The sequence below is a fragment of the Folsomia candida genome, unplaced genomic scaffold, assembly GCF_002217175.1.
Source record: "Folsomia candida strain VU population unplaced genomic scaffold, ASM221717v1 Fcan01_Sc045, whole genome shotgun sequence".
NCBI lineage: Eukaryota > Metazoa > Arthropoda > Collembola > Entomobryomorpha > Isotomidae > Folsomia > Folsomia candida.
The window spans coordinates 215,206-242,316 of NW_019091237.1; the positions used below are offsets into that span (position 1 = coordinate 215,206).

The following is a 27,111-nucleotide window of genomic DNA, read 5'->3' on the forward strand; positions in this document are numbered from 1 at the left end:
TCGTAATAAATAGTGAAACGGGAAAAAGTTTTTTTAAAAATTGCAAAAGTATGGGAAACAGTCGCAATCTGTTGAGGGGTCAGTTGGGGGAAGAAGGACTTTATTATTCGGAGGGATGAAACTTCTTCAGATGCCTCCCAAGGCTGCCTTTCTGCGTGAATGTGTGACCGCAGTGGGGGCAGGGGAGCCGGATTTTGGCATGAACGCTGCTCAGATGTCGAACCATGTCCCCCTTCCTCCCGAATTTCTTGGGACACTCGGAGCACGTGACGTCCTTCATCTTTCGGTGAACCGTCTTCTTGTGCCTGGCCATGGATATTTTTTGAGTAAAGGCTTGATCGCATTCGGTGCACTGGAAGGGTCGCGGATCCGCGCTGTGAATGCGGGCGTGCTTGGTTAAGTTACTTTTCAAACTGAACTGCTCCCTGCATTGGTCGCAAGGAAAGGGTTTCTCCTTCGTGTGGGTGACCACGTGATCTTGATAAGTGCGGTTGCTGGAGAAAATCTTGCTGCAAAATAGGCACACTCGACTTACACGCTGCTTCACGAGGGCGACCTTTTCGTCTTCGGAGGAAACCATGGCAGGTCAGGGCTCGTTTGGAGGAGAACGTTTTTCGACAAAGGTGACACTTCCCGCCCAGCTTTTCCTTTGTGTGGGTCGCAAGATGACGACTGAGATCGGATGGTCTTTGGAATCGTTTTTGGCAAAAGTAGCAGTCGTGGCGCCACCCTCGCCGCACTTCGGCACGCTCCTCGCCGCTCAAATGGACGAAGCGATGCCGGGTCAAGTTTGCCAGCGAGACGAGATAGACTTTGGAATGGTTTGCTGCAGAAGTAGCAGACGTGTCGCCAGCCCTGCGCCATCACCGCGCGCTCCTCGCGGCTCAGGTGGACGAAGAGGTGCCCGGTCAGATGTGTTTTTTGGGTGAACTTCTGCCTGCACACGGGGCAGGTGTAGTTTTTCTGACCGTCGTGCGCAGCCACATGGTCGACAAAGTCGCGACGAATGAAGAATGCTTTATCACAGTGGGGGCACTTCGCATGGAAAATTGAGGACTGTTCCAGCTCATGGGGGTTGAAGTGGGTGTGGGCGTGGAGGTGAGCACTAGTCGCGTTGGCGAAGGGACAAAGGCAGATTTTGCATGGGATTTTCTCAGTGCCAACTTCCGGCAATTTCTTGACTTTTGATGACCTGCTGTTAGCTGAAGGGGACTGCACGTGGTTATCGTCACGTGGTGTTGGCCGTGGTTGGACGGAGTGAGAAGGAGGAAGTCGTCCGTTCTCATGAAAACGGTTCCCTATGTCCGTTGGGAGGTCGAGCGGTTTCTGGCTGCCCTCCATTCAAGGGCAACGCCTCGTTCTACTCGGAAGTTCCTTCGATCTCTGCAAAGAATAGTATTAGGTCACCAGCTTAAGTTGAAGAGCATATTTTGTATGCAGAAAGCAGCCTTACCAACGACTCGTTCTTCAAATTTCGGCGTGGGGCGAGTGTTCCAGAGCAAAAAATTGTTCTCAGTTTATAAGAGACGTCCAGTTTTATTTCCTTAGCCTTGTTCTGCTTTATCTTTTTCAATGTGAGCTTCTTGGAAATTTGGAAATGTTTAAAATTATTGCAATTTCTGGAGGGAGTGAGCTCTTGTTTGGCGAGGAGCTTGTTGGTCTCTGACTCTTTCGGATGGAGAGATGGCTTCGCTTATCTGCATATCCCACCAACAGCCAAGTCTCGTATAGCCAGACGTATCAAAAAGGCAACAAAATGCAGAACAATTTATGTACGGAGAACTCAGCAAGAAAATCATGGGACAAGCAACAAAACGTTGGTGATGGTGCTCATTGATCATTCATTTGTTATTCAATGCAAATTGAGACGCTTGGCCACCTCTGAAGAAATATGCATGGGTCCAGAATCTCGCAAATTTGGGTATAAATTAGACTTAATGCTATATAATGCTGCTCTATGCAAATAACGACTTGCAAGAAATAAGGGGGATAAAGTGGTTTCTTGCAGGTGAATATTTTGACCTGGGAGAAATGCAAACTATGCCCAGCACGACAAATAGTTTATAGGGCGCGTGGCTGGATGGCGCAAATTTCTCCCAGTTTCTTGCACCTCGCATTTCTTGCGTGGCTTGCTTTGCACTGCAAGAAATGTAGCAAATCTGCAAAAAACGAAAAACTGGGTTCTAGTAACCACTGCAAGAAAGTGGTTTCTTGCAAGTGAATATTTTGACCTGGGAGAAATGCGAGGCGCAAAAGAAACGACGCTACGCCGCGGTAAATACTTCATACAGTTTCTTGCACTTCGCATTTCTTGCATTGCTTGCTTTGCAGTGCAAGAAATGTATATGACAAAACCGCAAGAAACGAAACCCCGAAGGACTTCTGTGTACGATCGAGTCTGGATTTCTTAACTTTTCTTGTACAATTTTATTATACGAATGCATATTTAATTTAATGGAAATGAGCACGTTGATCAATCATTGGATTATTTACTTGTGCCATGTATGTAAATTGACCAGTCCTGCACGGAAAATGCAAATGGAATCTCGGAAATTTAGTGCATTTGTTGTCAACCTTTCGTCTTTCTTGATTTTTTATGTCACCATTACTGGAAGAAATATGCATGGAAAATACACCTCGTTTAATTATGGTGCTAGATTCGTCAGGCTGAAGTTAGGTCTTATTTCCATAAATATGGTTTTCTTAAGTAAAACGGAACTTTCCAACGGTATGAAAATTATGATGGAAACTGAGATAATGTGTTATGCAAAGTGGTTGTTGACACCATGTGACTACTATGGAATACAAATCATTCTATGTTAAGTATATACCCTTATGAAAAATGGGTTATGCAAAGCAACCGGAAACTGCAACCTGCAACTTGAGCCCTGCACGATTTAAGTGTGACCCTTCTTCTCGTCACGATGAAACATGTCGTCGTCACTGTTCCAGTCTTGCATTTGTGTCGGCGCATGGAAAAATGGGAGCGAGACGCGACCAGAGTTTTACATGATTTTGCTACATCAAAATCGTCATGGTCAAAACGGTAACAAAAATTGGGTCATGCTTACATCTTAATAATTCAATTATGCCATTTTTACGAGTCGTACGAGAATACGAGATCCGGATTCTTCGATTTGACATTTAAATCAGTCAAACTCAAACGTTCAGTCAGTATTTAGATACTATATCTTGCTGCAAGATTAAATGGCGCACTTTAGCTACTTTGGAGGGATGCAGTGCCGGGACAATGAAATTGGGCCCTTGCCGGCGCAAAATTCATAATTTTGGCTATAGGCACCTGATTCTGGCTTAATTGGCAATACTTAATAAAATAATAAAATTTTGTAGTGTTTAAAAAAGTACAAACTTCGAATTTACAAAATTTTTTTTAATTTGAAAAAAATAGTTTTTAGAAAAATAGTAGTTAGTGTTTACAAATACTTTTTAAACACTACAAAATTTCATTATTGTTGTTAGATAGGATAAAGCAAAGATAAGGCAAACGATAAGATAAGTTTGGGACAAAATGTTTCAAAATGTTGCAATTTATGTATTTCAAGATTATCAAACAAATCAAAGTTCGGCAGGATTAATAATTTTGTTTGATTTAACAATCAAGATTTCAAGAATTGTTATTTAAATGTTGAACATTTTAATAACACGGCGAACCATGGATAGATGGGGAGCGATTTAATAAAAACATGTTCCGCAACATAGTTCCCAGTTCGGAGTCACGTTCCCACTGTACGAAATTAAATTAATGACATGATAACCACAAACTTTTAATTATCTGTTTAATGATAAATTATGTACCCCATTTTGAAAAAGAACGGTAATCAATGGTCTCTTGTAATAGTTTTGCACAAAGGCATGAATATCTCTGCCTCGATTGGACGAATCCGGAAGATATGGACCACGGATTAGATGAGGATTTTCCTTCAAAAATATCATGACATTGCAAATTATGAAATATGATTGACGAATTAAATGATGCCATCTCGCACCTTAGCCAAAATGAAATCAAAGGCATCTACTGACATGCCATGATTTTGACATAAAATTGTGAGCGTCTCATCAATCTCGGTCAAAATGTGGGTGCTGTCCCCAAAACTTTCAATGACGAAGAGGACATTGGACAAATTGTGGGTTCTCAAGTATTTCAGGGCGTCGCATGCAGACGTACTCAATTTGACGGAGTTTTGAGGGGAAACAAACTTCTCGAAAATTTTGACCAGTTTCAACGTGTACTTCTCAGGGCCGACAATCTATGTAGACAAATTTGAATGGGAAATTAGATTAATTTTTTGGATGATATAAATAATATACTGATAAAGTGCTAACCAGCATTATACGATCGGGTGGGGAATGGGGCACATCGTCTGTATTGCCTTTAGTCAGTAAACTTTCTCCTGGCTCCAATGCTTGCAAAGTTGCAAGATTACAATTTTCTAAAAATGTTGAAAGTTAAATACGTATTATATATTTATTAGATAATTATTTAAATATAATTTCAAGCATCATATATGTCATTTTAACATATTTTATGTAGCTAAATTCACCTTTATTGTCATTTTTTGCTGGATCATCACAAGCCTTATTCGTCCCTCCGATGGAAATAACCTGTTCAGAGAACGTCCCTAAATTAGTCTGATCATCAGTGGGGTCAGTGGACATCAGTTTCTTGGCGTTTGACTCCAACAAAGCATCAGACTCAACATTCTGTTGTTTCTTGAAAAGAATCTTTTGCTTTCTCGTTTTCTTTGTCATTCTTCCGGAATGATAATTTGCAATTATATGAAAAGATGTAATTCAGGACTGAAGCTTTTATCACGAATGTTTCTCTGCCTAAATTTGGAAAGGTGACATAAAAATAATGACGCCTTGCGAGGAGAAATAAATTTAACGTTTTCGCAGTGATCAGCTCACTTTCAGTGACATGGTGCAGCAACTTTCATCAAATCGAGGCGTTCCCCGAATAAGCATAGATTTTGTGTTCATGCAATGTTATATTTTGTTCATAAATTAACTTCTTCCTGTGACGTAGAGTCAGAGACCGTGGCCAAGGGGCTGGCTTCTGAAAGAAAGGAAACTGGGAACAGACTGATTTTTTCCATGACAAATAAAATGCAACAATTATGCATATCTCCATTCCAAACACAGGATTGGCAAGATGAAAATCGTGCAAAAAAATCACACCTTCTCTCAAAATCTCTTCTCGATACTACCATTATTTCCAGTGGAAATTTTCCGCTCCATTGTTGTTGCTGCTCGTCGGGAAGAATTTTCCTGGAAATTGGAACAAAGTTTAAGTTCACACCATTCTACATCTTCAACAATCATGGCGCAATCACGCAGTCCAGCCGACGACGTAAGTTTATGTTTTCTTTTAAATTTACTAATTCCTTACGAAATTTACTAATTCCTTACGAAATTAACGAAATGACTTTATCATTATTTACACAACGCAGATGGGGGAAGAGGAGGAGGAGCACGAGTTTTTTTGGACGGTCCAGACCAGTTACTTAAAAACTCGCCCAGACGGTTAAAGCTTTGCCCTTATGGCGGGCCATGCATTCAGCATAATTTGCAAATGGAAATTCTATTTCATCCCAGGCAGGGTAAGGTACCCTGTTCTGGGCGTGAAATTGGTCGGGTCTAATGGACCTGAAGAAATTTTAACCAAAGTGTGATCTTTTGGAAGTAATTTAATGTCTCTCCAAAAGAATGGAAATTACCCTCCGAATATTTAAGAAGTTACCTAAATGGAAAGCAACCTCTTAATGCTCTAAATTTTCCCTGCCGTTAAATGGAAGTAGCCTCTCATTTTGCATATCACAAATCTGTGTAAATTTCTTATTAGTGATGGGCCTACCTACCACACTCAAAATAAGGTAGTAATGAATCATTACCATGCGGAATGACTATGTGGCTCTACCACGTCGGTTACGATTTGTAGTAGAAATGGTAATAATAAGTTCAGGGAAATTCAAGTTTAATACATAATGGTATTAACTTCCTTAATATTTGGTAATGAGTTTGAATTTCCCTGAAATTATTATTACCATTTCTTCTACGACAAATCGTAACCGACGTGGTAGAGCCACATAGTCATTCTGCATGGTAATGATTCATTACTACCTTATTTTGAGTGCACAGTACGGTTGATTATGTTCTTAAATATCCTAAATATTTATGTAAAATGATTAATCAGATACCCAAAAGATGTATTTATGAAAAACATTTTTTAATTCGTTTTAAATTGCTTAAAAATTAATTTGTTTGACTGCAAAAATGTCAAAAATTGTTTTAATATTTCACACTGACAAATAACAAGCTATCCACATGCTTTGGTTTCATATTACATTAATGATCGGAATTATTTATGTATTGTGAATTTCTGCGATTTTACTAAAAAAATATATTTTTTGGAAAAAGCGCTAAAATATGTAAAAAAAACTATTTGAGTGTTTCAAAAGATGCAGATTTTTAGCTAAATTCCAAAGCTGTATGTGCTATCCATTAGTGGTTTTTGCAATCTATACTAAATTTAAGATGAAAATAATAACTTTTAAAAACGGTATAGGTCACCGTATAGGGTCACTGATTGCACTTTGCTCACTTGTAACTTCATATTCTTTCATGTGAAGCAAGTGTTAATCGCCAATTTCACTGGGCCGAATTTTACCTTTTTAAGACATTATCTGGAAATCTCAACCCTATAGTTAGTTCTATTTTGCTGTGCTGATGTGAAAAAATCTACATGCACGTGTATCCGTTTTTTTACGAACGGGTACTGTATGTTTGTAAAGATGAACTTCGTCTTTGTCTAAATTATAAAAGAATTTTTCGATGTGAACACAAAACCTGTACCAAGCGGAAGCGTGGAGGACCTGTTAAGTCCACAACAGCTTTGATTACCATGTGGTTTTTAAAAGTGCATGCTTTTATGGAAGCCTTAACTTTAATTGCATATAAATGATACGTTTTTTATATAAAATCCTAAAATTTTGAGTTGTAGATATGTACATTATTTTAAGAGGTAGTTTGCCACCAAAACCCTAATTCAAAAATGACTTTAAGAGGCAGGTGTCCATGAAGGGTACTTCTGAAATATTTGGAGGGTACTTCCTATTTAATTGGAGAGGCTTTAAATGCATGCCTGATCTTTTTGACTGGGAATGGGGGTTGTTTAAATCAGTCGGGAACGTGTGGTAAGACGTGAATCATTCATTTTTATCAGTGTTTCGGATAAAGCAAACCCGTTACATTTCCAAACCGATATTTTATAAATGTATAAACTACATTTTAGTTTTTTTTCACAGATCTTAAATACCGGAAGATTACGAAGAGTAGCAGTTTGGAATGCCCCATTTACGGGACTGGCCAAGGATATCCAAGCGCATTTGGATCCATTGTTTCTAGCTCTTCGCAAGCCTGGCTTCACATCAAAGTTAAAATTCTTGTCAAAGATTTGGTGGCTAAGCAAGATGCAATTCGACACAAATATCCGAACATCCCCAAAACATTGATGCTCTCGATGCTACAGAATAGTGACCAGAAGGGCGACGTCACTTTCAGGACCAAGGATGGCTAAGCAATCGTGGCACATCGCAACATCCTGTTTGCGCAGAGTGAGGTCTTTCAGACCATGTTTGCCACAAAGATGAAAGAAAAGGAGGACAGCGTCGTGGAATTGGCGGATCTGAGCGGGCCGGCCTTAAAGATTTTCCTGAAGTTTATCTATATCGCAGAGCTGGATGAGACCTGGGGCGAATATTGTGGCGAAGTGGTCTATGCTGCTAGCAAGGTGAGTAAATATATAAATTTATATATAAATATATAAATATATAAATATATATAAATATAATATATAAATATATAAATATTTAAATATATATAAATATAATATATAAATATAATATATAAATATATAAATATATAAATAGGTAAATATATAAATATATAAATAGGTGAATATATAAATTATTAAGAATAATAAACCGTGATAAACGAAACATAGAAAAGTGGCATCAAATTATTGGACATTTTCGACGTTTCGACCTTTGACCTCGTCTACACAAATCATGAATCATCGTGCGTCAAAACAATGTCGATTTCTGAAATCCCAAAATTACGATCATTTATTACGAATTTCGATATGAAAGTTAGGTTAAATTTAATTTGGTCCAAACCTCTGGTGCCGGGAGAGGGGAGTGGGTTGGTCGGATCTTCAAACTCAATCGAGGATTAAAAATAAAAAAGCACAACATTATGCTTTTTTTCTTCCGCCGTTTTCGCCATTTGGCGAAATATGGAGTAGTTCTGGACCTGCTTGTAGACGGAAGCACAAAACGATCACAATAAGCGGCTGACGCCATTTAATAATTATGAATTTAATTTAAAGTTTACTCCTCACTTTCAGCACCAGGTTGCTCCTCTGATCGTTGTGACGTCCTTCTCCCAACACTGATCACCTGGGAAAATTGCTTCCAACTTCTTGAAGTGGCCAGTTTACACTCTTTGGCTGCTTCGAAGCAGAAGATTGAAGCATTTATGGAATGGTGAGTGAAACATACAATTGAAAAATTAATTATTGGACTTATGCCGATTTAATTTATTTGTTAGTGACCCTACGAAGTTAATGACACTGGTGAAGGGTTTTGTTGGACGACCACAAAGTCACCCAATCATTTAATTTTATTTTTATATGTACATCACATTTATTATCCGATAATTTATGTTTAATGGTCCGCTGGCTAGAAAATGTTTATGTGGCGTCATAAAAATAATGACACCTCGTAGTTAAAAATAAATTGGACGTTTTTGACAGTTATCAGATCACTTCAATACCGACTTTCATGAAGCCGAAGCGTGCCCGAATTGTTTTATAAATTGAGACATTTTGCTTGTCATGCTGTAGTTAATTTAATTACTGATGGTTTTGCGTCATGAAAATGGTTGAAATCATTTGGCGTACTATAAAATTATAGTATGCATGCAGCAGTTTTTCATACGAAATAATATTCTGGATTTTATTCCAGTTGCCCCAAACGTTCAGACATTTTCAGCAGCACGTTTTTGATCAATAATAGATCCGGATTCTTCGATTTGACATTCAAATCAGTCAAACTCAAACGTTCAGTCAGTATTTAGATACTATATCTTGCTCAGCAAGATAATTAAATTTTGTAGTGTTTATAAAAGTACAAACTTCGAATTAACAAATTTTTTTTTAATTTACAAAAAAATAGTTTTTAGGAAAATAGTAGTTAGTGTTTAAAATTATTTTTTAAACACCACAAAATTTTATTATTGTATTAAGTATTGTCAATTAAGCCAGAATCAGGTGCCCACAGCCAAAATTATGAATTTTGGCCCGGCAAGGGCCCAATTTCATTGTCCCGGCACTGCATCCCTGGCTGCGTTTCGCAACGTAGCTAGAGTGCACCATTTACCCGAATACGACCCATAACTTGCATTATAATTTATAAATGCAAGTACTCTCCCTCTGTTTATAATGTATAAACAAATGAGGATTTCATCTGTGGTGACCCATACTGATTTTTTTAAACTATTCGATCGAGCTGAAATTATGATTACCAGTATATTCAGTTGAAATTTGGAATAATTGTTCTAATGGTGTTGCAAATTAGGAATATAAGGCAAATTAAATGCTTGATTTCATATGTCACTATTACTGGAAGAAATATGCATGGAAAATTCTCGTTTAGTTATGATGCTATTATTTGTTCTGATCCTGCTCAGGCTGAACTTGGGTTTTTTTTCCATTCGGCAGAAATATCTAATGCCTGATTTCCTCCAATAAAACCAAATATTCCAACCGTATGAAAAATATGCTGGAATTTTAGAGCTTCATATTTTGGATGAAATGCTCACGATAAGAAGATGAACGACCATTCATCAATTAGCGAGGTCTGCTTCTCATAAAAATATGCAGACTGAGACTTCCTGCAGATTATTTGGTCACCTTGGTCCCTTTCGATAAGCAATCCGCAACCTGAGCCCTGCAGGATTTAAGTGAGCTGCACAAATTTACCATTCTCGTCACGATGAAATATGTCGTCGTCACTGTTTCAGCCTTGCAATTGTGTCGGCGCATGAAAAAATGGAAGCGAGAAGGGAGCAGAATTTTTTTTATATAAAATGGAATTCCTTTACTACATAAAAATCGTCATGGTCAAAACGGTAACAAAAATTAGGTCATGTTTACAACTTAATACTTCAGTAATGCCATTTCTATGAATCGTACAAGAATATTTATCTCGTAATAAATAGTGAAACCGGAAAAGTTATAAACAAAATTGAAAAAGTATGGGGAACATGTCGCAATCTGATGAGCGGTCAGTTGGCAGATGACTGACTTTATTATTCGGAGGGGTGAAACTTCTTCAAATGCTTCCCAAGATTGGATTTCAGCGTAAACGTGTGGCCGCAGTGGGGGCAAGGGTGCCGGATTTTGGCATGAACGCTGTTCACATGTCGCACCATGTTACTCTTCTTGCCGAACTTCTTGCAGCACTGGTGGCACTCGAAGCTCTTCAACTTCCGGTGAACGGTCTTCTTGTGGGTAACCAGATTTACTTTTTGAGTGAAGGCTTGATCGCATTGGGTGCACTTGAAGGGTCGCGGATCCGCGCTGTGACTGCGCGCGTGCCTGGTTAAGTTACTTCTCACTGAACTGAACTGCTCCCCGCACTGGTCGCAAGGAAAGGGTTTCTCCTTCGTGTGGGAGACGAGATGAGCATGATAAGTGACGTTGTTGGAGAAAATTTTGTGGCAGAATAAGCAGACGCGACTTACACGCTGCTCCACGAGTGCAATTTTCTCGTCGTCGTTGAGATGGAGGAAGCGATGCTGGGTCAGGGCGTGTTTGGAGGAGAACGTTTTTCGACAAAGGTGACACCTCCCGCCCAGCTTTTCCTTTGTGTGGGTCGCTAGATGACAATCGAGATGAGATGAAGTGTGGAACCGTTTTTTGCAAAAGTAGCAGGCGTGGCGCCAACCCCGCCGCACCTCCGCGCGCTCCTCGCGGCTCAGGTGGACGAAGAGATGAGCGGTCAAATGTGCTTTCTGGGTGAACTTCTGTTTGCAGGTGGGGCAGGCGTGGTTCTTGCGACCTTCGTGCGCAGCCACGTGGTCGGTGAAGTGGTGACGATTGAAGAACACTTTTTCGCAGTGTGGACATTTCGCGTGGAAAATTGAAGCCTTCTCCAGCTCATTCGGGTTGAGGTGGGTGCGGGCGTGGAGGTGAGCACTGTTTCGTTTGGTGAAGGGACGAAGGCATGTTTTGCAGGGGAAGATTTTCTTATTGCCGATAAGTCGTGGTAATTTCTTTGTGTTTGATAATCTGCAGTTGGGTGAGGGGGACGCCACGTGGTTGTCGTCACGTGGTGTTGGCCGTGGTTGGACGGAGTGAGGAGGAAAACGGTACACTTTCTTCCCTTCCTCCTTTGTGGGGACGAGCGCTTTCTGTCCTCTGAGCATTTTCTGGTTGACCTCCATACCGTCCAAGGGCAACGCCTCGTTCTGCGAGAAGTTTCACCGCTAGCGACCGAAATATTATTATTATCTTAAGTTGAAGGGCAGAGTTTGTATGAAAATTAAGAATGCAGCCTTACCAACGATTCCTTATTCAAATTTCGACGTGAAGCGGGTGTTCCGGAGTAAAAAATCGTTCACAATTTTCAACAGACGTTCAGCTCGTCCAGTTTTCTTTCCTTCGCGTCGTTCCGCTCTATCTTTTTCAACGTAAACTTGGTGGAAATTTGGAAATGTTTAAACTTATTGAAATTTCTGGAGGGAGTGAGCTCTTGTTTGGCGAGAACAAGCTTGTTGGTCTCTGTCTCCTTCGGACAGAGAGACGGCTTGGCTGATCTGCATATCCCACCAGCAGCCAAGCCTCGGATAGCAAGACGTACCAAAAATGCAACAAAATGCAGAATAATTTATGTGTGGAAAACTAAGCGAGAAATTCATGGGACAAGCAGCAAGCAAAACTTTGGTGATGGTGCTCATTGATTAGTTATTCAACGCAAATTGAGACGCTTGTCCACCTCTGAAGAAACATGCATGCGTCCAGAATCAGACTTGCTTTTCTCGGATGCTAATGCCAATGCTGCTCTATGCAAGTAACCATTTGCAAGAAAATTTGCAAGTGGTTTTCGTGCAGGTGAATATTTTGACCTGGGAGAAATGCAAGGTGCAAGTAATCACACCCCGGCTCCATAAATACTTCATACGGTGCGTGGCCAGATAGCGCATATTTCATGCACTTTCTCCCAGTCTCGTGCACCTCGCATTTCTTGCGTTGCGAAGTCCAAGAACTGTATGTGATTAACCCGTAAGAAACGAAACACTGGGAGGAAAGATCAACAAAAGGAATTCTGCATAAGATCGAATCCGGATTTCGTAACTTTTCTAGTACAATATTATTATACCGCATGCAAATTTAATAAAATGGAAATGACCACTTTGATCAGTCATTAAATTACATGTGGCATCCTCTTGCACGGAAAATGCATGCGGAATCTCGGGAATTTAGTACATTTGTTGCCAACCTTTCATCGTTATCCTCAATGCTTGATTTCATACGTCACTTACTGGAAGAAATATATATGCATGGAAAATACACACATCTCGTTTAATTATGATGCTAGATTTGTTCTCATCCTCCTCCGGCAGAAGTTTGGTTTTATTTCCATTGGACAGCAACAACTCATAATTTCCTCAACTAAGCCCAAAGTTTCCACCGTATGAAAAGTATGGTGGAGTTTTACATTTCTAGATGGAACGCTCCCGATAAGAAAGTGAACGAGCAGCATTCATCAGTTTTGAGGCCTGCGTATCAAAATTAGTATGCAAACTGAGATTTCCTGCATTTCGTTACTCGGGAGTTATTCCATTTTTTTAAATATGAGAAAATGTGTTATGCAAAGTGACTATTATGGAATTCAAACCAATGCTATATGCATATTTAATTAAATGGAAATGAGCACCTTGGTCAATCATTGGATTACTTGGGGCACGTAAATTTTAGAGTCTTACATTTCTGGATGGAATGCTCCCAAGAAGAAAGTGAACGACAATTCATCAATTATTGAGGCCTGCGGATCAAAATTAGTATGCAAACTGAGATTTTCCTGCAGAATTATCTCTTCACTTTGGTCCCTTTCGATATGCAGCACGAAATATGAGACCTGTCCGATTTAAGCGTGATGGACAAAGAGGCCGTTCTTCTCGTCACAAGGAAATATGTCGTCGTCACTGTTCCAGCCTTGCATTTGTGTCGGCGCATGGAAAAATGGGGGCAAGACGCGAACAGAGTTTTATCTAAAACGGAATGAATTTACTACGTAAAAATCGTCATGATCAAAACGTTAACAAAAATAGGGTCATGTTTACATACAATTTAATAATCCATTTTTATGAGTCGGGTGAGAATAATTATCGTAGAATAAATGGTAAAATCAGGGAAATATAAAGTACGGAGGACACGTGATCACTTGATGGGATGCTGTTTGGGAGGAGAATGACTTCGTTCCGAGGGATGAAACTTCTTCAAATGCGTTCAAATGCAGAATCTGGCAAATTGGGTACATTTCTTTTTAGCTGGTCATCCTTATGCACAATTTTTGATTTATTATGCATCTTACTAATATTTGGAAGAAATATATGTATGCATGCAAAATCTGTCTCGTTTATTTACTGTTCTCATCCTCCTCAGGCTGAAGCATGGTTTTATTTCCGGTGGAGAGAAATATGTAATGCCTGATTTTCTTAACTAACAGAAGTTTCCACCGATATGAACATTATTAGAGCTTTATATTTTGAACGGTTTTTAAAATATGCAAATTGAGACTTGCAGTTGCAGAATTATTACTTCACCTTGGTCCGTTTAGATACGCAACCCGGTAACATGAGCCATGTAGGATTTTAGTGTGATGGACAAATTGGGCTTTCTTCTCGTCACGATGAATTATGTCGTCGTCCCTGGTCAAGCCTTGCATGCAGGGTTTTACATAAAATAGAATCGCTTTACTACATAAAAACCGTCAAAACGTAACAAAAATCGGGTCATGTTTACATCTTTACAAATTCAATTATTCCATTTTTATCAGTCATACGAGAATAATTGTCTCGTCACAAATGGTGACCTCGGGAACATATAAAAATCTAAAGTATGGAAACCTTACACGTAATTTGACAAGGGGTCAGTCGACAAACGAAGGACCTTATCCTGGGGGATGAACCTTCTTCAAATGTCTCCCAAGACTGCCTTTCTGCGTGAATGTGTGACCACAGTGGGGGCAAGGGTGCCGGATTTTGGCATGAACACCCTTCAGATGTGTCACCATGTCACTTTTCCTCCCGAACTTCTTGGGGCACTCGGGACACGCGAAGCTCTTCAACTTCCGGTGAACCGTCTTCTTGTGGGTAACCAGATTTACTTTTTGACCGAACGCCTGGTCGCCCTCGGTGCACTTGAAGGGTCGCGGATCCGCGCTGTGAATGCGCGCGTGCGTGGTTAAGTTACCTTTCAAACTGAACTGCTCCCCGCACTGGTCGCAGGGAAAGGGTTTCTCCTTCGTGTGGGTGACCAGGTGAGCTTGATAAGTGCGGTTGCTGGAGAAAATCTTGCGGCAGAATAAGCACACGCGACTTACACGCTGCTTCACGAGTGCGACCTTCTCGTCGTCGTTGAGGTGGAGGAAGCGATCACGGGTCAGGGTTTGTTTGGAGTAGAACGTTTTTCGACAAAGGTGACACCTCCCGCCCAACTTTTCCTTCGTGTGGCGCAGAAGATGACGACTGAGTTTCGATGGCGTGGGGAATCGTTTTTTGCAGAAGTAGCAGCCGTGTCGCCACCCCTGACGCACCTCTGCGCGCTCCTCGCGGCTCAGGTGGACGAAGAGATGCCCGGTCAGATGTCTTTTCGTGGTGAACTTCTGCTTGCACACGGGGCAGGCATGGGGTTTCCGACCTTCGTGCGCAGCCACGTGGTCGGTAAAGTTGCGACGAAAGAAGAACATTTTTCGCAGTGGGGACATTTCGCGTGGAGAATTGAAGCCTTCTCCAGCTCGGCCACGTTGAGGTGGGTGCGGGCGAGGAGTTGGGCACTGGTTGCGTTGGTGAAGGTACGCGGGCATGTTTTGCATGGATGACTTTCTTGGACCTCATGTTGGATGGCGACGAGTGCACGTGGTTATCGTCACGTGGTGTTTGGACGGCGTGAGGGGGAAGTTGTCCGTTCTCTTGAGAATGGTCTACTTTCTCCGTTGTGGGGACGAGCGATTTCTGGTTGACCTCCATCCCGTCCAAGGGCAACGTCTTGTTCTGCTCGGAAGTCCCCACTCGAGCAAGTGCTAATTTCTTTCTCTGCACAAAATATCATTACGTCAGCATTCGGAGTAGAACAGATTTTTCATGAAAATTATATGAAAACACAATCTTACCAACGCCTCCTTCACGTTTGGGCAGATTTTCTTATTGCGAATAACTTGTGGTAATTTATTGGCGTTTGATGATGTGCTGTTGGCTGAAGGGGATGGCACGTAGTTATCGTCACGTGCTGGTTGGACGGAGTGAGGTGGAAGTCGTCCTGAAGTCTCTTGATAACCTTCCCCTTTGTACATTTTCTCTATTTTGAGGACGAGCGCTTTCTGTCGTGGGAACGCTTTCTGATGCGCGTCGATGCTGTTCAACTGCAAGGTTTCGTTCTGCTCGTGAGTTACCCTTTCGATGACCAAAATATTATTAGGTCACCATCTCAAGTTGAAGGACGGATTTTGTATGAAAATAGTCAGAACGCAATCTTACCAACGATTCGTTCTTCAAGTTTGGAGGCGTGTGTTCCGGAGTAAAACAAAAATCTTTCCCTCGTCAAATCCTGCTCTTTTCAGGCTCCGCCACAATTTTCAACCTTTTTTCACCTGCAGCATTCTGCTCTCCTTTTCTGAATGTGAATTCGGGTGAAATTTGGAAATGTTTAAATTTCTGGAGGAGGTGTGCTACTCTCATTGGATGGGGAACTTGTTAGTCTCTGAATCCCTCGAACTGAGAGATAACTTCACTTATCTTGTATCCAACCAAAAGCCAAGTCTCCGACTGAATCTCGTAGTCAGTCCGTCAGCCATAAAGGCAACAAAATGCGGAATGATTTCTGTGATAGAATTTAGCTAAACAATCCCGGAATAGGTAGGACGTGGTGATGATGATGCTCATTAAGTATGCAATGCAAATTGATTGTCCACCTCTGGAAGAAGTATGCACAATGTCTCAAATTTGGCTATGAATCCGATTTTTTTGCCTCCATTTTACTGCTATTTTTTGCCTTTACATACATTCGCGTTCCTTTTAATTTTGTGAAAGTTCCATGAAAAAATGAACCATTGACGAAACGGAAAATGAAGGGAAGCCAAACCAAAGAAATTCTGCATGTTTATGATTGAGTCTGGATTTTTTACTTTTTTGCATGGAACGTGGCGCATGCAAAATTAATTTGAGCACCGTGATGCAAATTGACCACTCCGGTACGAAAAGATCACCTCACAAAATGCAAAATCTGTGGATTAAATTGATAGAAAATTGTCCACTGATACAAATTATAATTACATTGTTAGAAATCCTTTATAGTCTCGAAGGTATTGATTTCTCGGTATTAAATTTACTACCGCTTGGTATTAAATTTATACCCGTCCATAAAAATTTGATACCAATATTGTATAACTTCAATACCGGGTTAGTACTACACGGTATTAAAATATTGATCAATACCACGTTGGTAGAGTGATATATATGAATACCACCTGGTATTATTTTAATACTGGATTTCTAAGAGTGTATGTATATCAAATTTCCTCCCAGTTTATTCCGCTCTATTAAAAAGCTGGGGTTATCATGGGTAAAAAGCGTGTATTTTCCCAACATGTCGAGAAAGTTGATTTGTACAGGTTCAGAAATCATTTCGTGACGTGAGAATGATTTCTGTGCTTGAATTGAGCATGGAACAAGCAGGATTATGCTTATTAAGTATTCATCCATGCAAATTGAGACGTTGTCCAGCTCTGGAAGAAATTGAAATCTGCGTGCGTGCACAATTTCTCAAATTCGGTTATGAATCAGATTTCCTATCCGTTTTTCTGCTGCCAGTGATATCTTTCTGCTTTTACACTTATTCTTTGTCAGATAAGAACAAGATCGTACATACTTTCATTAAAATTAAATTCGTAGTCAGTTCGTTCATCAAAAAATGCGGAATGATTTCTGTGATGGAATTTAGCTAAACAATCCAGGATGGTAAATATTCATAAAATATGCAATGCAAATTGAGACGTTGTCCAGCTCTGGAATAAATTTGCGTGCCTGCAAAATTTCTCAAATTCGGTTATGAACCAGATATATTTTCCTCTGTCTTTTTGCTCTTACACTCCTTCTCCGTCAGATTAGAACAATGTCGTACTTTCATTAAAATGAACTGTTGAAACGGAATATGAAGGAAATGAATTGTACACGCGATTGAGCCTGGACTTCTTAACTTTTCTAGTGCAGTGAGACGCGTGCATATATAATTTAATGGAACTGAGGAGGAGAGTACGCCAACCTGATAATGACAGATCTTGATGTCCTTTGGATATATGGTAGTACCCCCTCTGAAAGCAAAAAGTGTGAAGCGGTTTGATGCCATGGCCCAATTTACGCCCGTCACACCCCTTTGAAGGCGCGCCGGATGCCAAACTAGCTGCACTAAAAAATTCGCCAAAAATCCAATTTTGTTCGGATTTTCATAATAGTTACATATTTATGATCCCACATAGTTGCTTTATCATATCAGATATCAATCTGAATTTTTTTGGAATTTTGAATTTTTTCAAGCCATGCCCTTTTCAGGAAATATTCGAAAATATTGAAAATTTCTGAAAAGTTAATTTTGCAACTGAATATGATAAAGGGACTATCTGGGATCACAAATACATAATTATTATGAAAATCCGAACAAAATTGGATTTTTGGCGAATTTTTTAGTGCAGCTAGTTTGGCATCCGGCGCGCCTTCAAAGGGGTGTGACGGGCGTAAATTGGGCCATGGCATCAAACCGCTTCACACTTTTTGCTTTCAGAGGGGGTACTACCATATATCCAAAGGACATCAAGATCTGTCATTATCAGGTTGGCGTACTCTCCTCCTGAGGATGAGCACCGTGATCAATCATAAATATTAATACAAATTGCAAATTGACCACTCGGGTACGAAAACATCGCAAGATGCAAAACCTGGTGGATTAAATTGAGAGAAAATTGTCCACTGATACCAATTACTTATCTTTATGTGTATCAATTTTCCTTCCAGTTTACTTCACTCTCAATTAAAACACTGGGGTTATCACCGGTATAAAAAGCAATTTTGCCAACGTACATATAGAGAAAGTTGATTTGTACACGTTCAGAAATCATATACTTGGTTTCTCGACGTGAGAAAAGCAGTGGCCAAGAAAGAAACTGGAAGAAATATTAGTGCAAAATCCGTCTCATTTTTGCACTTGTGTGAGACTACCAATATGCAAACTGGAACATTCCAGTACGGAACAGAATTATTTTGTCACTTTCGATATGCAACCCGAGCCCTGCACGATTTAGGTGTGATACACAAATTGACCCTTCTTCTCGTCACCATGAAACATGTCGTCGTCACTGGTCCAGCCTTGCATTTGTGTCGCCACGTGGAAAAATGGGAGCGAGAAGCGAGTTTTTTTATATATAAAATGAAATGGCTTATTTATTACTACTTAAAAATCGTCATGGTCAAAAAGGTAACAAAAAGTATGTCATGTTTACAACGTAATAATGCTATTTTTATCAAACGGGTGGGAATAATTATCGTGTCAGAAATAGTTAAACAGATAAAAAAACAAATTTTAAAATGAATAAAGTATGGGAAACGTGTCGCAATTTGGTGAGGGGTCAGTTTTCGACTTTATTCTGGGGGGTGGAGCTTCTTCAAATGTCTCCCAAGATGGTCTGTCCTCGAAAATGTCAGCCCGCAGTGGGGGCAAGGGTGCCAGATTTTGGCATGAACGCTGTTCACATGTCGCACCATGTCACTCTTCCTCCCGAACTTCTTGCCGCACTGGAGGCACACGAAGTCCTTCAACTTCCGGTGAACCGTCTTCTTGTGGACTACAAGGGAGTCTTTTGTAGTCAAGGCTTGATCGCATTGGGTGCACTTGAATGGTCGCGGATCCGCGCTGTGAATGCGCGCGTGCTTGGTTAAGTTACCTTTCAAGCTGAACTGCTCCCCGCACTGGTCGCAGGAAAAGGCTTTCTCCTTCGTGTGGGTGACCACGTGCCCATGATAAGTGCGGCTGTTGGAGAAAATTTTATGGCAAAATAGGCAAACTCGACTTACACGCTGCTCCACGAGGGCGACCTTTTCGTCGGCGGAGAGGTGGAGGAAACCGTGATGGGTAAGGGCTTGTTTGGAGCAGAACGTTTTTCGACAAGTGGGGCACCTCCCGCCAATCTTTTCCTTTGTGTGGGTCACAAGATGACACTCGAGATGAGATGAATCTTGGAACCGTTTTTTGCAAAAGTAGCAGGCGAGGCGCCACCCCCGCCTCACTTCGACGCGCTCCTCGCCGCTCAAATGGACGAAGCGATGCCGGGTCAAGTCTGCTTTCTTGGTGAACTTCTGCTTGCAGACGGGGCAGCCGTGCTTCTTCTGACCTTGGTGCGCGGCCACGTGGTCGACAAAGTCGCGCTTAATGAAGAATGCTTTATCACAGTGGGGTCACTTTGCATGAAAAATTGAGGAATGTTCCAGCTCGTGGGGGTTGAGGTGGGTGCGGGCGTGGAGGCGAGCACTGGTTGCGTTGGTGAATGGACGAAGGCATGTTTTGCATGGGAAGATTTTCTTATTGCCGATAAGTCGTGGTAATTTATCGGAGTTTGTTGACCTGCTGCTGGTTGAAGGGGACTGCACGTGGTTATCGGCACGTGCTCTTTGGACGGAGTGAGTCTTCTGAGGAGGAAGTTGTCCGTTCTCGTGAATACGGTCCCCTTTCTGCGTTGTGGGGACGAGCGGTTTCTGTCCTTTGAGCATTTTCTGGTTGACCTCCATCAAGTCCAACGGCAACGTCTGCTCGGAAGTATCCCCGCCATCAACCCGTTCTCTGCACACAACATGATTAAGTCAACATTTGGTGTTGACCAAGAAATTTTACATGAAAGTCCCTAACGCAATCTTACCAACGACGACTCCTTCTTAAAATTTAGCGTGTGTTCGGGAGGAAAATCTTTTCTTCCTGGAATCCTGATTTTTTCAACCGATGTTCAGCTTTCTTCGCTTGTAGTGTTCTGCTCTTCTTTTCTGAATGTGAGCTAGGTGTAAATTAGGAAATGTTTAAAATTATGAAATTTCTGGAGGAAGAAGTGAGCTCTTGTTTTCCGAGGAGCTTGTTGGTCTCTGACTGAGAGGTGGCTTCACTTATCTGAATATCCCACCAACAGACAAGCCTCGTATAGCAAGACGTACCAAAAAGGTAACATAAAGCAGAGTAATTTATGTAAAGAGAACAAAGCAAGAAATTCATGGGACAAGCAACATAACGCTCATTCATCAGTTATTCAATGCAAATTGAGACGCTTGTCCACCTCTGAAGAAATATGTTTGGGTCCAAAATCTCGCAAATTTTGGGTACGAATCTGAATCAGACTTTGTTTTCTCTGATGCTAATGAGCATTAGCACTAATGCTGCTCTATGCAAGTAACCAATTGCAAGAAATAGCGGTGAGAAAGTGGGTTCTTGCAGGGGAATATTTCTACTGGGAGAAATGCACGGCGCTGTAAATACTTCATACGGCGCGTGGCTGGATGGCGCATATTTCTTGCACCTCGGTTTTCTTGCGGAGCTTGATTCGAAGTTCGAAGAAATGTATGTGATCAACCCTCAAGAAACGAAACACTTGGTGGAAAGATGAACAAAAGGAATTCTGCATAAGATCGGGTCTGGATTTCTTAACTTTTCTAATACAATGTTATTATACGCATACACATTTAATTTAATGGAAATGGGCACTTTGATCAATCACTAAATTACTTGTGGTATTCTCCTACAGATGAAATGCATACGGAATCTCGGAAATTTAGTGTAGGTATTTGTCGCCAACCTTTTATCTGTATGCTCAATGCTTGATTTCTTGTGTATCTATGCATGTATGCCACGGGAAGAAATATGCATGGAAAATACGTCTCGTTTAGTTATGATGCTTGATTTGTTCTCATCCTCCTCAGGCTGAAGTTTGGTTTTATTTCCATTCAACAGAAACAATTCATAATTTCCTCAACTAAACCCAAAGTTTCCACCGATATGAAAAGTATGGTGGAATTTTACATTTCTAGATGGAACGCTCCCGATAAGAAAGTGAACGAGCAGCATTCATCAATTATTGAGGTCTGCGGATCGAAATTAGTATGCAAACTGAGACTTCCTCCAGAATTATTTGTTCCCCTTGGTCCCTTTCGATATGCAGCCTTGTCCGATAAGTGTGATGCACAAACTGACCTTTCTTCTCGTTTTGTTTGTCTGCCTGCACGATTTTAGTTTTCATTACTCAGGAGTTATTCCATTTTAAAAACAAATTATGAGATAATGTGTTATGCAAAGTGGTTGTTTATTCTATGTGACTATGATTTGCATATGGAATGCAAACCATTCTGTATTACCCTCATGGAAAATGGGTTATGCAAAGTGACCGGAAACTGCAATATGAGCCCTGTCTGATTTAAGTGTAATGCGCAAAGTGACCCTCTTTTCGTCATGATCACATACATATGTCGTTATCACTGTTCAAGCTTGCATTTCTGTCGGCACGTGGAAAAATGGGAGCGAGAAGCGATCAGAGTTTTATAATAAACTATTTTATTATTTTATTACGAAAAACGTTCACTCACGACCCTATGGGCGTGACCACGAAAAACGTTGTCACGACTCTAATTGGGTGTGTCCACGAAAAACGTTGTCACGACTGTAATTGAGTGTGACCACGAAAAACGTTTAGTCACGACTCTAAAGGGGGTGCCCACGAAAAACGTTCAGTCACGACTCTAAAGGGGGTGCCCACGAAAAACGTTCAGTCACGACTCTAAAGGGGGTGGCCACGAAAAACGTTCAGTCACGACTCTAAAGGGGGTGGCCACGAAAAACGTTCTTCACGACTCTAAAGGGGGTGGCCACGAAAAACGTTCAGTCACGACTCTAAAGGGGGTGGCCACGAAAAACGTTCAGTCACGACTCTAAAGGGGGTGGCCACGAAAAACGTTCAGTCACGACTCTAAAGGGGGTGGCCACGAAAAACGTTCAGTCACGACTCTAAAGGGGGTGGCCACGAAAAACGTTCAGTCACGACTCTAAAGGGGGTGGCCACGAAAAACGTTCAGTCACGACTCTAAAGGGGGTGGCCACGAAAAACGTTCAGTCACGACTCTAAAGGGGGTGGCCACGAAAAACGTTCAGTCACGACTCTAAAGGGGGTGGCCACGAAAAACGTTCAGTCACGACTCTATCGGTGTGACCACGAAATTCGTTTAGTTACGACTCTAAAGGGGGTAACCACGAAAAACGTCCGGTCACGACTCTATGGGTTGACCACGAAAAACATTAGGTCACGACTCTAAAAGGGGTGGCCACGAAAAACGTTCAGTCACGACTCTAAAGGGGGATGACCTCGAAAAACGTTAGGTCACGACTCTAAAGGGGGTTACCACGAAAAACGTTAGGTCACGACTCTAAAAGGGGTGACCACGAAAAACGTAAGGTCACAACTCTAAAGGGGGTGACCATGAAAAACGTTCAGTTGCGATTCTAAAGGGGGTGTCCACGAAAAATGTTAGGTCACGACTCTAAAGGGGGTGCCCACGAAAAACGTTCAGTCACGACTCTAAAGGGGGTGGCCACGAAAAACGTTCAGTCACGACTCTAAAGGGGGTGGCCACGAAAAACGTTCAGTCACGACTCTAAAGGGGGTGGCCACGAAAAACGTTCAGTCACGACTCTAAAGGGGGTGGCCACGAAAAACGTTCAGTCACGACTCTAAAGGGGGTGGCCACGAAAAACGTTCAGTCACGACTCTAAAGGGGGTGCCCACGAAAAACGTTCAGTCACGACTCTAAAGGGGGTGGCCACGAAAAACGTTCAGTCACGACTCTATCGGTGTGACCACGAAATTCGTTTAGTTACGACTCTAAAGGGGGTAACCACGAAAAACGTCCGGTCACGACTCTATGGGTTGACCACGAAAAACATTAGGTCACGACTCTAAAGGGGGTGGCCACGAAAAACGTTCAGTCACGACTCTAAAGGGGGATGACCTCGAAAAACGTTAGGTCACGACTCTAAAGGGGGTTACCACGAAAAACGTTAGGTCACGACTCTAAAAGGGGTGACCACGAAAAACGTTAGGTCACAACTCTAAAGGGGGTGACCATGAAAAACGTTCAGTTGCGATTCTAAAGGGGGTGTCCACGAAAAATGTTAGGTCACGACTCTAAAGGGGGTGACCTCGAAAAACGTTAGGTCACGACTCTAAAGGGGGTGACCTCGAAAAACGTTAGGTCACGACTCTAAAGGGGGTTACCACGAAAAACGTTAGGTCACAACTCTGAAGTATGGCATTGTTCTAACGTTTTAAGTACGTTTAGGCACTTAAACCAAAAGCCCGCCCTCTAGCGCTGAAAAACAGCCAACATCCGATAGGTGGCGCTGGTAGGTAATTAAATTGGTAAGGCACAGGTCAAGTGTCAACTTTGCCGTGGGGCACAGAGGTCACAGGTCAAGTATAGTGGATGTGCCCAGGTCACAGGTGAAATGTCAAATCTAGTGGGTGTGCCCAGGTCACAGGTGAAATGTCAAATCTAGTGGGTGTGCCCAGGTCACAGGTGAAATGTCAAATCTAGTGGGTGTGCCCAGGTCACAGGTGAAATGTCAAATCTAGTGGGTGTGCCCAGGTCACAGGTGAAATGTCAAATCTAGTGGGTGTGCCCAGGTCACAGGTGAAATGTCAAATCTAGTGGGTGTGCCCAGGTCACAGGTGAAATGTCAAATCTAGTGGGTGTGCCCAGGTCACAGGTGAAATGTCAAATCTAGTGGGTGTGCCCAGGTCACAGGTGAAATGTCAAATCTAGTGGGTGTGCCCAGGTCACAGGTGAAATGTCAAATCTAGTGGGTGTGCCCAGGTCACAGGTGAAATGTCAAATCTAGTGGGTGTGCCCAGGTCACAGGTCAAGTGTAGCGGGTGTGCCGAGGTCACAGGTCAAGTGTAGTGGGTGTGCCCAGGTCACAGGTCAAGTGTAGCGGGTGTGCCGAGGTCACAGGTCAAGTGTAGCGGGTGTGCCGAGGTCACAGGTCAAGTGTAGTGGGTGTGCCCAGGTAACAGGTCAAGTATGATGGGTGTGCCCAAGCCACAGCCACAGGTCAAGTGTCAACTCTGTAAAGTGTCAACTTTATGGGTTGTACGCAGGTCGCAGGTCAAATGTCAAGTCCAGGGGTGTGTGCCAAGGTCACAGGTCAAATGTCAAATCTAGTGGGTGTGCCAAGGTCACAGGTCAAATGTCAAGTCTGGTGGGTGTGCCCAGGTCACAGGTCAAATGTCAAGTTTAGGGGGTGTGCCCGTTCATTTGATCAAGTCTCGGCAGATCTAAAGGGTGTGTTTCGTTGTTCTCGTGTTCGTCAACGTTTTGACACTTTAGCGAAAAACGCCCTCTAGAAACGAAAAATGTAACATAGTGCCCCACCTGCCGCTAGGTGACATTAGCTTGGACAATGTGAGACACGTGTGTAACCAAGCGCCAAGTTCAACTGGTAACACACACCACTGCACAATTCTTGGTTCTGATGAATTAAAAAAAATAAAACTAAGGCGAGAGGCGCTATTACAAACAAGAAACAAGCCCTCCCATCAACACCCCCGTCTCGCCGTGGCCCCATTAATATTCTTATATCTTGGGGGTGTAACCACAATTTTATTTTTTGAAATTCTTTCCTGCATTATATACAATTAAAAAAACCAATACTGTGATACTATGCCAAAATGGGTGCATGTCATTTTCATGAAAGTGTCATAAAATTGTCACACAAATGTTGGAAATCAAAATACGAAATCTTGTTTATTTAGCTCGTTTACCAGAACAGCTAGCTCAATTCTGAAATTTCTGAATGCAAATTTGGAATGTATTTAGTCACATGATTGCCTACATTAAAAGTTGGTTTTAAGAAGTAAATATTTCATTTTTTGTACGAAGGTTGATGAATAGAGTCAGGTTATGTATATGTTTCAAACTTTTTCAACAACACTACCGATTGACTTAAAACTTTAGGATCTTGGTTCTGGTATATAGATTTTCTTTAATCAAAAATCTTTAATTAAAAAAACGTTTTTATACATACACTCTAAGAAACCTGGTGATAACTATCACCGCGCGGTGGTCATATGTGACTCTACCGGAAAGATGACAACTGCACCACCGCACGGTGATTGATCATCACTAAGCTGGTGATGGGCATCCACCCTCCGGTGGTCTTCTGCCACCTGTCGGTAGAGTCACATATGACCACCGCGCTGGTGACAAAATTTCTTAGAGTGTATTTGTCGATTTTATTAAACATTTTACATAATGTTTCGGAGTTTTTAAGAATATATTTATCCGAACTCTGTTGATTAATGCTAGACGGCATGTTTAAATTGAAATTAATGTAAGAACTACAGGTAATAGGTTTTAAAAGTGCAGTGCAATATAAGATTGTACTATATATCAATTTTAAATGCAGTTTACATTGGTAGTTAAAGGTTTGAATTATAAATTGTGGTTACACCCCCAAGATATAAGAATATTAATGGGGCCACGGCGAGACGGGGGTGTTGGTGGGAGGGCTTGTTTCTTGTTTGTAATAGCGCCTCTCGCCTTAGTTTTATTTTTTTTAATTCATTTATTTTGTCGTTTTTAAGTGAATAATTTTTTAACTCCGTCATTAAAAACCCACAGTGCAGACTTGATATAGCCCGAGTCAAAAAAGGTTGCAATTATCACCCAATCCGAAGTTTTGCACGATTTTTTTTCATAAATGCATATCAATATCTTGTAAATAAAAACTAATGGCTCTAATTTAAATTCACATTCTTGCATTACTGTTCGTTCAAAATTAATATGCAGTAAAGTCCTCAAAATTTTGTAAAAGGTCAAATGGTCGAAGTTGCTGGTTGACATTGACAACGATTTAATTAGGTACATTTTGTCTACTTTTTCAATGAATATTAGGTGAAATTTGGAAAATATAAACAAACTCAATCAATGGAAACCAATCATCCGCCAAATAACCTTTCAGACTTTTTACTGCATATTAATCTTGAATGATCAGAAGTAGCAATTGGCAGCATATGTAACAAATTGCGGTTTGATACGACGATTAAAATAAATCCTTTCGGGTCCCTTCAGATGAATATGTTTCCGATTTTCCTTAATTCATATTGTTCCATTACGAGCCATTCCAAATTTACAGACAGACGGACCTGACGAGTATATAAGCCCTGGCTCGGGCCATCATTTATACATACATATAAAGAATTTCTTTACTATAGTTGCTATGGATGTAACTGAATTTTAAAAATTTCAAACCTCCATAACTTCGTCATTTTGCATCCGATTTTCATGACCCTAAAGAATGATGTTAATAATTTTTTCAGCCCTTTCGATTCCCCTTTGCCGATTTTTCACTTTCAGCGGAATATTTTGAGATACAGAAAAAAAAGTCACTAAAATTATAAATACACCATGAAGATGTGAACCGATTAAGCCAAGAGATCTATGCGCAATACTACAAAGAATTTACTACCCATTGGTCGAAACCGCATGTCTCTACGACGTATGGTTCTCTCACAATCTTGTTTGACTGTTTTGAGGTGTCCACTTAACTGCATACTATGGCTTCGCCGTAACCATGCACGTATTTTTTTGGGTGCATGGTTACGTTTGGGTCTCGCCTTAGAAAAAAAGAGAATGTTTTTACTACATAATTAAAAATTGTCATGGTCAAAACGGTAA

At 41.3% G+C, this 27,111-nt stretch overlaps 5 protein-coding genes across 5 annotated transcripts; all 5 read right to left on the reverse strand.

Annotated features, from left to right (window-relative positions):
- Positions 1 to 543: 543 nt before the first annotated feature.
- LOC110861762 (zinc finger protein 27-like) lies at positions 544 to 1,698 on the reverse strand. The gene is made up of 2 exons (XM_022110888.2): positions 1,454 to 1,698; positions 544 to 1,383 (listed from the first exon to the last, which is right to left on the reverse strand). Exon 2 carries the CDS (start codon positions 1,339 to 1,341, stop codon positions 544 to 546), a length of 798 nt encoding a protein of 265 aa, XP_021966580.1. The 5' UTR covers positions 1,342 to 1,383; positions 1,454 to 1,698.
- Positions 1,699 to 3,547: 1,849 nt separating this feature from the next.
- LOC118433236 lies at positions 3,548 to 4,770 on the reverse strand. The gene is made up of 5 exons (XM_035844948.1): positions 4,563 to 4,770; positions 4,345 to 4,451; positions 4,008 to 4,268; positions 3,817 to 3,939; positions 3,548 to 3,745 (listed from the first exon to the last, which is right to left on the reverse strand). The coding sequence occupies exons 1-5, from the start codon at positions 4,768 to 4,770 to the stop codon at positions 3,656 to 3,658; spliced, it is 789 nt and encodes a 262-aa protein (XP_035700841.1). The 3' UTR covers positions 3,548 to 3,655.
- A 5,382-nt stretch (positions 4,771 to 10,152) lies between these two features.
- Positions 10,153 to 11,951, reverse strand: LOC110861763 (zinc finger protein 160). The gene is made up of 2 exons (XM_022110889.2): positions 11,643 to 11,951; positions 10,153 to 11,568 (listed from the first exon to the last, which is right to left on the reverse strand). Exon 2 carries the CDS (start codon positions 11,524 to 11,526, stop codon positions 10,390 to 10,392), a length of 1,137 nt encoding a protein of 378 aa, XP_021966581.1. The 5' UTR covers positions 11,527 to 11,568; positions 11,643 to 11,951; the 3' UTR covers positions 10,153 to 10,389.
- A 2,788-nt stretch (positions 11,952 to 14,739) lies between these two features.
- On the reverse strand, positions 14,740 to 16,157 carry LOC118433237. The gene is made up of 3 exons (XM_035844949.1): positions 15,841 to 16,157; positions 15,477 to 15,756; positions 14,740 to 15,399 (listed from the first exon to the last, which is right to left on the reverse strand). Exons 2-3 carry the CDS (start codon positions 15,654 to 15,656, stop codon positions 14,740 to 14,742), a joined length of 840 nt encoding a protein of 279 aa, XP_035700842.1. The 5' UTR covers positions 15,657 to 15,756; positions 15,841 to 16,157.
- A 2,608-nt stretch (positions 16,158 to 18,765) lies between these two features.
- LOC110861826 (gastrula zinc finger protein XlCGF8.2DB-like) lies at positions 18,766 to 19,803 on the reverse strand (the record flags this gene model as incomplete). Its single annotated transcript, XM_022110963.2, has 1 exon — positions 18,766 to 19,803. A coding segment is annotated over one exon (810 nt), but the record flags the coding sequence as incomplete, so codon positions are not given.
- Positions 19,804 to 27,111: the final 7,308 nt, after the last annotated feature.

Bases quoted from the DNA above. Each gene is read 5' to 3' on its own strand.
- LOC110861762 (XM_022110888.2), bottom strand. From the start codon at position 1,341: ATGGAGGGCAGCCAGAAACCGCTCGACCTCCCAACGGACATAGGGAAC.
- LOC118433236 (XM_035844948.1), bottom strand. From the start codon at position 4,770: ATGACAAAGAAAACGAGAAAGCAAAAGATTCTTTTCAAGAAACAACAG. The intron at 4,269-4,344 runs GTTAGCACTTTA...TTGTCTACATAG, and splicing joins CACCCGATCGTATAATGCTG to ATTGTCGGCCCTGAGAAGTA. The intron at 3,746-3,816 runs GTACATAATTTA...AATTTCGTACAG, and splicing joins CCGTTCTTTTTCAAAATGGG to TGGGAACGTGACTCCGAACT.
- LOC110861763 (XM_022110889.2), bottom strand. From the start codon at position 11,526: ATGGAGGTCAACCAGAAAATGCTCAGAGGACAGAAAGCGCTCGTCCCC.
- LOC118433237 (XM_035844949.1), bottom strand. From the start codon at position 15,656: ATGTACAAAGGGGAAGGTTATCAAGAGACTTCAGGACGACTTCCACCT. The intron at 15,400-15,476 runs GTAAGATTGTGT...TATTTTGTGCAG, and splicing joins CAAACGTGAAGGAGGCGTTG to AGAAAGAAATTAGCACTTGC.